Source organism: Vombatus ursinus, unplaced genomic scaffold, assembly GCF_900497805.2.
Source record: "Vombatus ursinus unplaced genomic scaffold, bare-nosed wombat genome assembly UNPS02004596.1, whole genome shotgun sequence".
Classification (NCBI taxonomy): Eukaryota; Metazoa; Chordata; class Mammalia; order Diprotodontia; family Vombatidae; genus Vombatus; species Vombatus ursinus.
Genome location: NW_020944374.1, coordinates 2,489,062 through 2,505,238, shown reverse-complemented (window position 1 = coordinate 2,505,238; position 16,177 = coordinate 2,489,062). Strand labels below are relative to the sequence as shown.

Genomic DNA, 16,177 nt, shown 5'->3' with positions numbered 1-16,177 from the left:
ACCAGGTCACACCATCTATTTGTAAAATGAAACATTTCCTTTCCAGAAGAATCGCTGACCTTTTAATCAGTCCATCAATGAACAAGTACTAATTAAGCAACTGTTGTGTGCACGGCCCTGTGGCTACAAAGACAAAATGAATCAACATCTTCCTCCAGGGAGTTTATGGGTCCAGGGCAAGAGGCAGAAGTCTTCAGGAATGCTGGGGGGAAAGAGCAGATGAGTTGCAGGAAAGCTATCATTATTTGGGGGATGGGAATTCTTTTATTAACCAAGACTTATGGATGTTGCCAAAAATGAACGAATGAAAAAGAGCTCAATATATGCCAGGCATTCTGCTAAGCACTGGAAACACATATATAAGCAAGCAAGTCCCTGCCCTCAAGAAGATTATATTCTCTTGAAGGAAGACAACTCCAGACTCCCAAGGGCAAAGTTCAGGTTCTGGTGGTAGAGGGATAAGGTAAGGGATAATGATGGAAGTATAGGCATTGTGGTTTAGAAATCACTGGGAAGTTAGAAACACCAAGATGGCCTGAAGCATCCTCATCACCTAACCAAGATTATTCCAGCACAAGAAATCGTGTCTGGTGTTTGTCTTTCTAGCGTGACCACAATGTGAATATATTCCATGCAGTTTGAAAAGAAAAATGTTAAGGATCTCAGAAAAGAGAGAACCTTCAGTGCAGGGGCCTTTTCCTAGCAACTTAGCCCTATAGCCCTTCATTGGACTCCGTGTGCTACTACTTACTTACATTGAAGCTTTTTTGTTATCTTGGCTTGAAGAAGAAAAGACTGAAGTCAATCTAAGGGTTAGGGAGAGAGACATGATACTGTTGTCCTCAAATTATGTGAGTGTCCCATAGAAGAGGGATTACACTCATTTTGTGTAACTCCCAAAAACCAGATTAACACCATTAAAAGTTACAGGGAGGCATATTTCCATTCTGCTCAAACTAAAACTATCTGACAGTGGAACAGATTACCTTAGGAGGTAGTGAGCTCCCCCATCACTGAAAGCGTTAGAAGATCAAATGAGATAATATTTGTAAAGTGCTTAACCCAGTGCCAGTCACAGAGTAGGCCCTGTGCTTATTTGTCCCCTTCTCCCTAAAGACAGGATTTCCATGTTTGATGGAAAATTGGACTAGGTTGCCTCTAGGCTTCTTTCTATATTACAGTGGAGTGGATAATGTCAAGGTCATCTGCTTAAGATCATCAGTGGAAGGTATTCATTCCACTGAAATAGTACCTAGCCCCTCAAGGCCTTATTAGATGGACCAAAACCAGTCTGTACCAAATAGCAGGCCTTTTAGTATTGAGCTTGTCCACATATAGCTAGGCCAGTCTTTAGACAATATACGCCCAACACAGCCTCTCCAGCTGGGCTAGAGCTTGGCATTCTACTGGCCTAACCAATGAATTTCCAGGGTCACCTCCATGCCACAAGGAGACATTAAAAGAGAATGTTATTGACATGGAATGCATTATGTAGATTATTTCCAGCTGTTTTCTCTTCTTAATTATGTCTGGCTGGGACTAATATAAAAACAAGTTCCCCGTTCCCTAAGCATATAATAACTGATTGGGGGACATTTTGGAGGATGGAAGAAACCAGTGTCCTTATTACATGCTGGGTGACAAAGGGAAGTCAACTGGAGCTGAAAAATGGACCCCTGATAATCCATGATGTGAATAAACCCCATGTTGATAATGGAGAGTGTGTATTTATAATTTTAGACATCCTTTGGCTTGTCTGCAGTCCAGCTCCCCCTAAACTCACAACCCACTTTTACTCAACCAACCATCTTATTTCCTGCTGCCCGAAGCCAAAAAATACAAGGTAGTTTGATTGAATTTTTCACTTCTCAACCACGTTGTACTGGCTCTTGTTAGAGTTGGCCTTTCTGCCCAGTTTGCGTAACAGAGTGGTAAATGAAGGGATTGGGTTCTCTAGGGACATCTGCCAGTTGGGAAGAAGTAGCTCCAGAAAAAACAATAGCAAAGCACTATGGAGGCTGTTTGAGACTGCAAGGGGCAAGGAAGACAGCTGCTGGGTACCTAGTGTGATGAGCCAATACTCTGAGGCTTTGCAACACTAAGTGGATATGAGCAGCTCTAAATTTGAGAGTCTGAAATGGGTAACTTCAGTTTCCTGCATGGCACTAATCAAAGGGCTCTCATCCAGTGTCCATTTGGTGACCACTCCAGTGAAGCCCAGATGTTGTGCATTCAACTTGAAACCCTAGTAAGCCACCGAAATGGGAAGTGTATAATATGGTACCTTGAGTGTCTAGGAAAGCAGGTAGTGAATTCATAGAGCTCAGACAAAGTTCTGCTTATCATCGTCCCTTTGGGAAACCTGTTTTTAGAGCATATCTGCCAAAGCCTTTGAAAGTCAGGAAAGTTTTCTAACGCTTCCAAAGCTTGCTTTCTATCAAAGGGCTAATTCCCACCTGGTTAAACCACAAGCCTGACCATTAAACCCCTTGCATAGTATGAAGACATAGCATATGAATGTCGACTCAAGAGTCAAGCTTCACCTAGGGTCAAGACTTTGGCAGATGTGCTCTAAAAACAGGTTTCCCAAAGGGACGATGATAAGCAGAACTTTGTCTGAGCTCTATGAATTCACTACCTGCTTTCCTAGACACTCAAGGTACCATATTATACACTTCCCATTTCGGTGGCTTACCAGGGTTTCAAGTTGAATGCACAACATCTGGGCTTCATTAGAGTGGTCACCAAATGGACACTGGATGAGAGCCCTTTGATTAGTGCCATGCAGGAAACTGAAGTTACCCATTAAATGAGGAAATTTAATTTGGGCAAGTGCAAATTTTATTATTGCTATGTGTAAGCAAGTGTCATAGAGTCGGCCCTTTTCTCTTCTTTGAGCTCCCTAAGTGCCAAATTCCTCTCCAGCATACTCATAGTTTGGAGTTTGCCTTTCCCTGAATTCCTCCCTTCCAGGAGTAGGAGAGCCAGGCTGAATCCTGTAAGTATAACATGTACATACTTTTAAATGGACCTTATTTGCCAATTTGTTCATTGAATGCTAATCATGTGAGTGCCAACCTGGCACTATTTGCCATGGAGCAGTGGGAGTGAGTATATCTGCATCTTACTGTATTGCTGTCATTGCCCCAATCCAAATGCAGTGTTAACTATGGAATCTTAGCGTCCACAGGATTCTTGCTTGCTTGAAAATGAAGCAATAGAAACAAACTGCAAAGATTTGTTAACATGTCATTAACCATCTTTTTGCAGTATCAGTGGGATACGAGTATGAAACATGTCCTGACTTGATTCTCTGGGAGAAAAGGACAGTCGTTTTACAAGGGTTTGAGATGGATGCTTCGAATCTCGGAGGCTGGTCCTTGAATAAGCATCACGTTTTGAATCCCCAAAGTGGTGAGTACGGTAACCCCAACTGGCTTGTTTTGTGTTGAGGGCTTTGGTAGCATGATGTATGAGGCAATCAATGCATAGGTTCACAGCTCAAGCAACAGGAAGTGACTATATGAGAGCATTATGGAGTAAATAAAGCAAGGGATATTGCAGGAGCAAATATCAAGGAACAGCCCCATTGGTCATGAGTACGGTTTAGTATGGGCCCCAAACCAGCCGCCTAAATAGCTTTGCATTACTCCAACCATCTCTTGATTGCTGGGGGCATGACAGGCCATGATAAGCCTTGGGAATGCATGGCAAAAGCCATGATAAACAAGTGGGAATGAATTACTGGCAATTGAGAACACTACCCTAAATGCAGAGTAACTCAAGGATCACTGAGCACCCCACTTCAGGAGCAGTTTTTATACTACTCAGGGACTGTATAGAAGAGTACTGGCATATTTGAGTTTTTTTTTCACCAAGATTAGTTTCCTAAAGTTGGGGGAACACAGCCTGGCCTGTGATTCTAGGCCTCTTTGAGGATGAAATCCTCCCTAGGAAGGGATGAAAGTCTCCCACAGGATATCTGAAAAGAGGGGAAGCACTTGGTTCGAAGGTGCTATACATGCCAACTCTGGCCTGTGGCTGAGAGAAGCTAATTATTGGAAGCAGAAACTCAGGCAGAATAGTGAAGCTTAAGGAATGAGCACATCTAAAATATGGAGCATAAATTGGACCTATACGAAATGTGTTCCTCTGAGGGGGGAGTCATGCGCCAGTGATCTAAATTCTCAGTCTGCCCCTTTAGTGGCCCAAATTCACATCTCAAGACTGTGTTGGCCTGTGGGGGAGGTAGAGGAGGTGAGCTTTTGCTTTTCATTGGCATTGCAGCGTCTGCCAGTACCATTAACTGTTCCAGTCATAACAAATCCATTTATTTGGACAAAGCAGCCTGTCACCACAGTGATGCTGGGCACTGTCAAAAACTGAGTTCTTCATGCAAAGGCAAGAGTCATCTTCAGGTTCAAGGAAATTAGGATGATGTCATCCAGAAAACCACCCAGGAGAAGACACAGAGGGAGAGAAGAAAGAAAATTCTGGAAATTTGAAAACGGTGGCATTGTTGTTAGAGGCTAACAGTCTTCTACCCCTTTATTCCTACCACTCTGGGTTACCATAGATATTAGAAATATTCTTGTGTCATAGCATATTGCTTCCAATGTCAGTCTGGCCTAGCAAACATTTGCTTCTTCTCTACATATACAAGTTATCTAACTGTACGAAAGAGCATTACTGAGTGGTTAAGTGCCCTTGTCGGGGACCAAAGGAACTTTCTATGAAAGGAGGAAAGAGGGCTGGGACACTCTCATGGTGGCATAAATTGTGTTGCACCAAATATCAATCAAAAAATTCGAGGCTGACCTTCCATTCTCTTGCCGAGTCTGATTTATTTTAGCCCTCTTTTGACCCTAGGTGAAGCTTGACTCTTGAGTCGACATTCATATGCTATGTCTTCATACTATGCAAGGGGTTTAATGGTCAGGCTTGTGGTTTAACCAGTTGGGAATTAGCCCTTTGATAGAAAGCAAGCTTTGGAAGCGTTAGAAAACTTTCCTGAGGCTGCATCTCCAGTCCTTGCCACTGTTCCTAGGCTGCGAGAGAGTCAGTGGTCAGATGTCCCACTCAGAACCACAATGATGATTTCAGTATGTCTTACAGGAGCCCTTCTGTGGGCAGCATGCCCAGCACTCCAGTAATCATTCCTAGTAGTAATTTAATGAATTTCCTCATTAGGTTTCTGATCTAATGTAATTGCAAGATCAAAATAGGATGGCAGTCCAATAGTAAGGTGTATCTCTAACCTCAATGGAGTCCATCCCACAAAGGAAGTTCAACTCTTAACAATATTGCAGGGCTTATCAAAGTACATCCAGAAGCATTATACAGTTGATAAACTATTATATCTCTATGTCAATACTAGTTAAGCGTCTATTAGCCAATCAGTAGGCTATCCATCCTTTATGCCTATTAAACTTCGAAGTCACACATAGCAACAGAGCTATCGAGAGCTAGATGGATCCCTCAGAAGGCGTCTCATCCAGCCCCCTCATTTTGCACATGAGGAAATAGAGGCCAAGGAGGGGTATAGGCACACAGGTAGTACACAGCAGAGTTCGGACTGCAATCTGGGCCCCTGGACTCCAAAGTCAGCATGCTTTACCCTAGACCAGGCAATTTTTCCAGTTTCTGACTCCTCAATTCTCTTCCTAAGCTTCTAGACCCACATGTCATTCATATACAACATACCACATTATGATAGCCAAACCACATATGAAAGGGACAATTATTTGGAGTAAAGTAATAACATTATAGGATACAACATAGATAAAGCTTAAAACAAGTAGAAACTATTCAAGCAATAAGTGAGATCCTTCAACCATTTACTCCCATGAAGCCATGCTATACAAGATGCCAAAAGGTTCACAGATCCTCTCATTTGAGTTCAGGTTCCTTGAAGACGCACCATTAAGTTCATCTTGGCATGAATAGGTTCTTTGAGAGTAAAATCACTACTCCAAGTTGACATTTTCATTATAATCTAGATATAAAATCAAGCGTTTTACGTGGAGTATCTCATGGGGTCCTCACAACAGTCCTCCTAGGCAGTGGTTTTTATTAGCCCAATTTTACAAATAAGGAAACTGAGGCTATGAGAGGTGACTTGTCCAGGATTACACAGCTAGAAGTGTCTGAGGCAGGATTCAAACTCAGGACTTTGTGACTCCAAGACCCACACTCTATCAACTGTGATGCCTAGCTGTCTGATAGGCAGATCCATGCCCCCACCTCCCAACCACCCACCCCCATTCTTGTGGTCCACATTGTTTTCAAGAGATCCACACTATGTTCTATTTTCTTACCTTGGCATCTTCAAAAGCAACACTATAGAATCATTCTTTCTTTACCTCTGATCTTGTGCCTTTGAATGGGACACAATCATCTCCTAGCTTAAGTCTGCTTATTATAGACACTCACTCATCTGGAGGGTCCCCTAGGCTTATAATCCTATAATAATAAAATAATTTTTCAATCAAGGGAAGGAAAATGGACATAAAAGAACTATAATAATATCTGACATTAATGCTCTGCTTCCAGGTTTACAAAGTGTTTTAGAGGCATACATGCTTCACACTCAGTCCTTGAAAAGGGATTTTTTGCTTACTGCATCATCAGTTATGAAAAACAGTCAGACTTCCAAGGGCATTGACTTTTTTTTAATCCCTTTTTATAAGAAAAAATCCACTCTTCTAATATGGACAAAGTATCTTGCTTCACTGTGGTCCAAACCTTTTCTGACCCGCATGCCATTAAAATTATTTAGTTTTTCTATCCTTTGCTAATTTTGTTCTGTTGTTAAGGTATCTTTTACGAGTCAACTCTATATTTCAAAGCAGGCCTGCATTTGTGTACATTATTCATCAGAACTAATGCAGCAAGACTAAGGCTTTTTCTTCTACTTGCTCATTGTTCAATTCTCAAGATAAAAACTCTGGTCTTACACAGTGGAATTGCTACAGTTTATTTTTCCAGGGTTTGCCGTTGTTATTTGGAACTTCTTTCTCTGTTTCCAAAAGAATATCTGTTCAAATCAAAAGAGGCCCTTGAAACTGGTCAGCAAATGAAGAAAAGGGGTACTGTGTATCCAAGGGACGAATGATAATAGCCAAAACAGGGAATCAAACTGCAAAGACCAGTCAGAGCTTAGAAGAAAGTCAGGGAGCCCACATACTTCATTGCTCAAGGCCAATGGCTGTTGGGCCAGGGATTCTTGCCTTAGAGTAGTTTCCTAGAGCTACATGGTACAGTTTAAAATGAACTTTAAAATAGCCAGAACACAAGGGCTGACTGAACGGTATGATTTGTTCAAAGAAAAAAAAAAAACAAACCAAGAGTATCCTACACATCCAGAGCTACAGAGAAAGCCAAAAATCTAATCCTTTTTGTCCACTAGTCACCCGGACTAACAGCAATGTTTTCAAATCTCAGGACTATCTGTTGAATTTACATTTATGTGGGGGTCTGGAGTCCAAAGCTACAAATCCCAGGCCAGCTCACTTTCCACTTTGGAGATTGCAACTTAAGCATTCTGCTGCAACCATTCAGAGTTCTTTCCCAGTTTGTACAAGCAAATACAGCCTTAGCGCTTGGACAGAAACAGAAAGATGGCTCATACCTAGACAAGACTACAATTATGCTGCCATAGCTGTGAGAACTCAGAAAGATATGCCTGGCCACATTCATTTTCTCTGTATTTTACCTGCACTGTTTCTGGAAACAGATGGAAACAGATTTCGAAGGTCTTCTGAACTTGGACATTTTTCACGTTGGCAATGGTGTCTTAGCAGATTCTTCCCAACACCTTACATTCTCACAAGTCTTAGAAAACAGAAGTTTAAATTTACTAAGCACACATAATTCAAATTATACCTTGATCATAATGGAGAAATCTTAGCTCAAAGACAAATATGCAAATCATTGTTGATCAAGATGAGAATTAGCCCAATCCCTATGTATGAGAAATTTACAGTAAATCTCTCTCTTTCTCTCTCTCTTATACACACACACACACACACACACTCATACACACTCATGCCTCACAAAAATAGGCACAGAATGGAAACATACAAAGTTAGAGGTCGTGAGAGAGAAAAATATGTGCATATAATACCCACAGATGAAATATTGGATGTAGATGTTGCAACTTGTAGCAAAACCATGTCAGGGCAGATGGGACAGAGTCAGAAGGGTATCTTTCCCAGAGCCTGGTTAAGCTGTTCTTTCTGTGGGGTGCTTTGGAGTGCCTTGTTGGCTAAAATGAGCCAAAGAGTCTCTTAGCTGCACAGTCCTCAAAAAGGGGAAAAGAGCTCCAAGAAAGGCAGGTGCTCTTGTCCTCTGAGACCATCTGTAAGCCAAAGAAAACAAGATAACATCAAATCCCCCTTTCTAAGACAAGAGGCAACTGCAGAAGGGAAGGTCCTCACTCTTCACCCCCAACTTGCCACACCCAGATGGGGTGGGGGACCAGAAGAGGGCATAGAAGTAGGTTAGGACTGCTGTCTGGATGCAGGGGTCTAAATTTTTTAACATCTGTATCCCAAAGTAAGCAGCCTATGTAGATTCATCCAGATTCATTCACCACAGACAAAAACAAGGAAATGGAGTGCAATAAGTCATTGATATAAATTTGAATTTAAACAGTGGTGACATTGCTCCTTTTGGAATCATTTCAAAGCCAAATTTCCCTCCTTTTTTAATCTATGCCTTATTCTTACATAACCAAATTGTGATGATAATGATTTTCGCCAAATTCTCCTTTTACCTGAAAATATTAGTCTGACTCCTTCCCACAGACAAGCTCATTTGCATCATAAAATTCACTTGAATTTTAAAATCCTTGACATGGAGAATCTTATGCTGAAAATGACCCTCCCATATTCACCAGACACCAGGAGCAAAATTCTACAACTGAACGTTTTATGAACCTTTTTATTTTTGCCAAATTTCGCAGAACTTCTGAGTTCACACTTACAGCTCTCTGAAATCTCTCAAACTTCTCTTTCACACACTCCATCCCCCACTCCCCGCTGCCTTCTCACACAGAAGCCTGATCATTTTTGTTCAAGATTTTTTGCACTTGGTGGTTTGCTAAAGAAAGAAACAGTAAAATTTTAATCCAAATTAACTCCCAAAATACTAGGGAACACACATTTAAACAGCAAATGTATGCATTTATCATGACATGCTACCATCAATAAACATTTATTAAGCACTTACTATGTGTCAGGCATTATGCTAAGTGCTGAGAATACAAAGAAAAGTACAAATACAATCCCTGCTCTCAAGGAGTTCACAGTCTCATGGAGGAGACACATGTAAATAACTAACTATGTACAAAGATATACACAGAGTACATGGAAGGTGACTGAGAAGGGAAGGCACTAGCACAGAGGTGGGGAACCTGCAGTCTTGAGGCCACATTTGATTTTCTAGGTCCCTGGATGCGGCCTTTTGACTGAGTTCAAGTTTTCCAGAACAAATCCTTTTAGTAATGTGATTTGTTCTGTGAAGTTTGGATTTAGTCAGAGGGCCACATGTGGCTTCAAAGCCACAGGTTCCCCACCCTGCCTAGCATCTGAGGGGACCAGGAAAGGCCTCCTGGAGATGATGGAATTTAAACTGCATCTTGAAGGAAGCCAGGGAAGCCAAGAGCCAAGCACTGCTTGGGTTTGAATCAAAAGGTACAGGAAGTGACTCCATGAGAGACTTAACAGTTCATAGGCTCCTAGCTCTTGAGTTCAGAGTCCTTAAAGGCCATCTGGCCAAACTGCCCCCCCTCCCCCGCCATTTTGCAGAGGAGGAGATTGACTTATCCACGGTCACAAAAGTAATAAGCAGCAGGACTAGGATTTAAGCCAGGCCCTCTGTCTGCAACCTCACCTTTTCTTCTTCTGTACCACACTGTTTATGGTGTGAAGTGAGGTTTATTATAGGCATAAAGAAGAGCAGGCCTCAACCAGCAGCTTCATTAGCACCAAGTACAGCCCAAACACTTGTGGGCCAACTTGATCCCTGCTGAATGAGTCAACACATCGTTAAGGGCAAAGGTTTTAGTAACCCCCAGGGGCTAGGTGTAAAAGTGCTTCTATAGCTGAATCTTTCCACTGAGGCCAGTTACCATAGAATGGAGGAACACAACCAAACCTGGGACCATAGGCTTGGGCCATTATCAGTTTCAAGATGAAATTCTCCTTATAACTGGCCTTATATAAGACATATGGGGAAAAAAAAGGCAGAGTGGAAATAAACTAAGATGACAATATAGAAGCCTTCTCTCACTCTGGTAAGGATAGAGGCTGAAAGAAGCTGATTTGGGAGAAACAGCAACTTAAGGAGGAAAGCCAAATTTGAGACATGAATATATGTCTGTCACATAGGATGTAAAGAAGATTAATACCAGGATTTAGGATGGTGCTTGAACCAATAATATAACTGTTTTCCATCACAGGGGCTGCCTCTTGAACACAAGGATGTGTGTCTGTCTGTCTATGGCATCTACAAGCCTTCTTTGAGCAGACTGCCCCACCACCCTGACCAGTACTGAAGAGGTGTAGGGGTTTTGGGGTGCTCCTAGTTGCAGAGAGGCACCCCAAGATCACGGGAGGTTTGGGGGTGCTGGGAGAAAGCCCCAGATCGCGGCATGGATCTGCCTGAAAGAATTCAACCCAATTCTTCTTCCAGCCAGAGAAAAAGTTTATTAAAGATAAAGCATATAGGCCAAATCATGCCCGTGAGGACTAGCGGGCTTGAGAGTCTCAGCCTCTGGGTGTGAGAGGTTCTCAGCATCTGAGTGGGGGCTGGGGTGGATAGGCCATGTGACCCATGTGAGGACGAGCGGGCATGAGGGTCTCAGCCTCTAGGCTTGAGAACAGCTCAGCATCAGAATGGGGCAAAGATGAGTCTTAAGTACAGAAAGACTGGGGGAGGGGTCTAGGAGTGGCCAAGCAGTTTGGAGTGACAGGAGGAGGGGTCTAAAGAGATCTGGATGGGAGTGGCTAGTAAGCTGGGGTAAACAGAACTCCTGGGTCCTGGAGCCTAGCTAGGATTAAGGGTGAGAAATGACCAGGAAGGCAAAACAATGGAATGAGAGGCCAGTTGAAGGGGGAGGTGATAAAAAAAAAAAGGGCCCAGGTGAGAATTTCCATTTGGAATGTCTGAGAGATTTGAACAGACAATGAGAATAGATAATGAAGGGAACCGAAAGGGGAAGTTTGCTTTCAAAGGGAGATAAAGAGAGACAAACAGAAGCCAGGTTCTTTTCAGGGCCAGGGAAGAAAGATGCATATGAATAAGGTCAAAAGGCTAGGCTGAAGCTTTAGAAAGGGTGTAAGGAGAATCTAAAATCTAAGGGTTTTCAAACTGGATGGTGGGCACATAACCCTGTCATTTCCAAGGGGAACGCCAGGGATTTGGCCATGTGGGAAAGTCCAGGGTTTTTCCTTTCTGGGGTCCAGATCCCAATTTCATCAGTACCACCAGACTACATTCATAGGAGATGTGGTGCTGGACTTCAGATCATACCTCTGACAGTAGCTGTGTGACCAGTTGACATTTTAGAGCTTCAATTTTCTCAACTGTAAAATGGGGATAATCTTATCTTTAGTGACACACAAGGCACAAGGCTCCTGTAAGGCTCAAGTGAGTTATTGACTCAAAGAGAAAACATCCTTGCTTGCTTTTCAAAATGGTCTTTCCAAAGCAGCTTTCTTACCTAAAGGTGACTTTTGACACTTCTCGAAGAATCAGGATGTTTTGCTGATTTTAAAGAACTATGTAGATGTCATTATTGTTATTATTATCATTCTATCCCTTTTTCTTCTTCCTTTTTCAAAGAAGAGTCCAAAGTCCATATCTGTCTTTCAGAAAGTATATTGGGCAAAGATCACAAGGACCACCAGGTCTCATAACTGAACGAGACTACAACCCAATGAAAATGTCAGCTTTTTCTTTTTCTGTTGTCAAAAGTAGAACTAGGGTTTAAATAGTACAAATATGAAAGGGCATGTGTCACTTATTAAATTATTAGGTTTTTTGCTTTGATTGGAAATAGTTTGACATTTTCAGAAACCACTTCTTTCTCGCCAACTTTTCTTGGCTTAGATGGGTTGTCTTTTCCCACATGCTTGTCCTTGACATTAAACACAAAAGAGGGAACTGACCTCAATCAAGCTCACCTCCAGCTGTGAGCTCCCTGGTTGGTATCCTCTTACAGTTTACCATTCACCACCTTCAAAGTTGAGAACAGAAGGAAATGATTGAGAAAAGTTGGCTTTGGGGGCCTCCTGACTTGCATGAATTTGTTCCTTCCATGCTAATTCACCATTAATTAGTTTTTCATTCATCAGTGCCAAGTTATTTCTCAGGGTTTAGTCTAAGTCAGAAGCCTCACATTGGCCAGCTTTTCAAAAGGGAGCATTTGTTCATTTTATCATTACATCTGAAGCCCCCATGCTGGTCAAAGAACCCATCGGAATGCCAGGAAGCAGGCCTAGAGCCAGCTCAGTCATTGCCTTTTGGTGTGACCTTGGACACAAACACCTCTCCTGAGGTGCTCTGCTAATCTAAATCCCACCCACAAAAACTGTTTTCTAAGTAGGAATGATAAACCCAAAAAAGCTGCTTTGAAAAGACCTATTTGGAAAGCAATGATATTTTCCCCTCGGGTCAGCTGGCCTTTGCTACCTGATTAAAGCAAGAGGAAAGTCTCTCCAAATTCTCTTACTCTGATTCCTTCAGTGGGGGAGGGGGGTAAGAGGTGGGGGTAGGAAGGGGAGAGGCTGTTCTTTAGGCAGCTGCTTCTTTTCGATCCAACTCAGAGAGCAGATTAGAAACAAGTCTATCTCCCCCTAATTTTGTCTTACTGGTTAAAAAGACATTTTAATTAGAGTGGATGCCTGCTGTCCTTTAATTCTTCTGCTTTTCTTTGGTTCCAAATCCCTTATTCAGCATGTGGTTTCCAGTAGGTAGCATTTCCAGGCCATTTGTCATACCCACTCGTAGCAATTATATCTTCCTGAAAATTAGGTGTTGGCTGTAGAAGAATAGTTTGAAATATTGTGCCTGAAGAGTATGTGTATATACACACATACATATATACATACTTACATATACATATATATATATATGCACACATACACATATGGTATCTACTTTCAATGGATATGTGTCTATGTGGGGGGGTACACATTAGGTACTCATATTATACAATACAAGATAGCTTTCAAAATAAACTGTCCCTCTTAGAAGAACTCATGTCTTTGAAGTTATAAGGCATTAACAGTCAACATTGCTCACCCATCATAAAGCCAGGTCACTGGTTGCCATATGCTATCATAGCAAATCCATTCCCTAATGTTGGCTGCCAAATGAGGGTTAACAATGATTGGTGCATGCTCTGAACGTGATTGAGCAGGAGGAAGCTGTCCAGGGTACTTGCTGATTGTGGATTGTCGTCTCTTAAAAATGAATAAATAATCTTCTCAAACTCCTCAGCCTCAGAAATAAAGCAGTAGCTTCTGTCAACCAAGCGATTTTTGCCATGGGGCAGGGACAGGCATTTCCACTGATTGCCCTGGCATATCTCCCAGCTTGTTTTTCTGTCCCCTCAGTCAGCTCCTGAGAGAAATATAGATTGTGGCCCTCATTCATAAGTTTGAAAAATGGTACCCTCTCTAAAATCAGCATAAAGCTCCACCCACTGGCTTCTGAGGGAAATTTTCATTTCAAACTTCTTTATAAACTTCCAAAGTTCTAAGTAGAGAAGTAGGAGGGCTTAGCCAAGTGCTTAGCTATGCGTGTGCCTTATTGCACAACTAACTTAAATTTTTGCAATGTGAGGGAGAAGTTGGAGGAGTAAACACACAGTGCCCTGTTCCCAGACTCCGACAAGTCTGAGCCTGTGGGCTTTCTTTGCTGACTCTGTGATGGCCAAAGCATAGCAGAAATTTGGCCTTTCCCATAAATATTGTGTGCTAAGTTTCAGGATCACTTGCTTCTGTTTTCAAAATGAGCATTGATGGTGGAATAAAATGGAAAGGGGGCACTGGTAATTGATCAAGAGTTCTGGGAACATAAACACAATATTTCTAAAGCAACCTCTTGTAGAAGAACTGGTGTTAAATCATCATTGCTAGATCGCCTGCCCCACTGTTGTATAATGGAAGGTTAAACAGATTCTCAAAACAACAAAAACAACCTTCACGATGATCTATTTTTTCCAATGCAATACAAAAGGGGCTTTTGCCCATTTCTGCTCCGATTGCTCTGGCTTTAAACAGGAATGGTAATTTCAGTACATCGGCACTTCAGCTCCTTGCATGAAAGCAAGACAGAAAGTGTAGAGATGTAATCAGAAAGCACATTGCCTTATGTTTTCTTTCCTTTAATCATTCTTCTTTGATGGACTGCTGGGCTTTCTAATGGAAAAGGGGAGTTTTAGAATTGCAGACTTAGAGGAATGCTTTCACATAGCCATCTTTAGTTTTTCAAATTGCCAGGAGTCTAGTAATAACATGTCATTTTCAGGGTAATTGTTAAGTATACCATTATACTGATACACACATCCACACGCACACGCATATGAGAGCTACCTGAGAATATAGATGTTAATGCCCCATCTGCTGTTTCTAAGCCAATAACTGGAAAGATTTTTGAATGCCATGCCCTACAGTGCATTGCTGAAATACTTGACATGCTTCACAGTGGTTTCCACATTTATGGTCTCATTGGTGGGAGAGTCAGTTATTAATGATGGGAAGAGTTCCTTTCAATGCCACTGTTGTCTGGTCAGCCCTATTTTCATACACTGTGGCATGGCTCATCCTCATTGGAGTATAGAGTCAATTTTCAAAGTAAATGTTGTCCTGGGAGCATGGAGCACTGCTCTATTCATCTTCCTTAATTAAATATTCAGAATTCTAAGAAATGACTACATTGTCAAATCATACTCATTAACAAAGTGAAAAGTTCTGCCTCAAGCACAAGCTGCCTTTGAAAAAGAAGCCCCAAGGAGGGAAGGGGAGGGGAAAGAGTGGGATCTGAAGTCTAAGAGATGAGGGATAAGTAGGATTCCAGTTTCCTGGAAGGCAGCTTCTGATTCTGTTCCATAATGTTGGTGTCATATTGTTGTGCATGTTTTATTCTCTTATTTATTTGGGCTGGCAATATTACTGTCTCTGAGAAATCAATACTTTCTATTGTGGGACTCTGGAGTCGAGAGTCACGTGCTGGGAAAATTGAGGGAAGCATTTCTCAGAATACTTAGAGCAATACTAGTGGGCCAGTGAAATGAGTGGGGCTGGGGGAGAGTGGTAGGTATGACTGCTCAGGAGTTAAGTGCTCCCTCACTTCTTGGCAGTCACTCTGGCCTAATATACTCGAACGTGTTTCCACATCCTGGACATTTCACCTGCTCTGGAGTTCTTGATACCTTTGGAATTAGAGACTTAGGAAGGAGAAGAGCCCTCAAAAGTGTTAACTAATGTTTTGGAAAATATAGTCAGTATCTCTGTTATCTCCACTGGTGAAAGGAAGAAATGACAGTGAATCCCAAGATACAGAAGATGCATGGAGGGCCCTGTCTGCATTGTGGAAATGCAGACAGGATGCCCTGGTGATAAATAGATGAATAGACAGATATTTGCAGCAACAGTGGCAAGTCACCTTCGTGATATTTTGCTAGGGTACTCATTCAAGTGAGTTTTCTGCCTCTGCTCAGGTTGTGTGAAGAGGAAAGATAGCCCAGTGTGTTAGGAGAAAACCAGTTAGAGATGAAAAATTAGCCACAGATAATCTCTACATAGCAGTATTTGACCGGTTATTATATGGCAATGCAGAGATACACAATAGGTGAAAGCATCCTCTGCCATGTGACTAATAGGGAGCTTCTAAAAAAACAGATGTAAAGCATTTCACCAGGGAAATGTAGGATTGAAAAAGAACATGTCCAGGTTATGCGGTGAAGACAAGGTATGACAAGTGGACAGCCTAAGTGTTCTTCTACTGATACTCTCGTGATATTAGAAGGAAGAGAGGAAGACCTCCAGTATGTTGAGTGGCTTCCCTGTGGTGAACCTGTGGGATGGCATGGGCAAAAGTCACACAGGATGGACAGGTAGGGATGGGTTGAGATTTGCCTAATTGGAAGGAATAGCCCAATTGATGA

At 42.0% G+C, this 16,177-nt stretch overlaps 1 protein-coding gene across 1 annotated transcript in view; it reads left to right on the top strand.

The window, feature by feature from the left end:
• The window catches only part of TENM1 (teneurin transmembrane protein 1), a 540,368-nt gene that overhangs the window by 437,157 nt on the left and 87,034 nt on the right, over positions 1-16,177 (top strand). Inside the window, exon 17 of the mRNA XM_027838584.1 lies at positions 3,271-3,414. Coding sequence (XP_027694385.1) covers positions 3,271-3,414 — 144 coding nt within the window. The remainder of the gene's footprint in view (positions 1-3,270; positions 3,415-16,177) is intronic.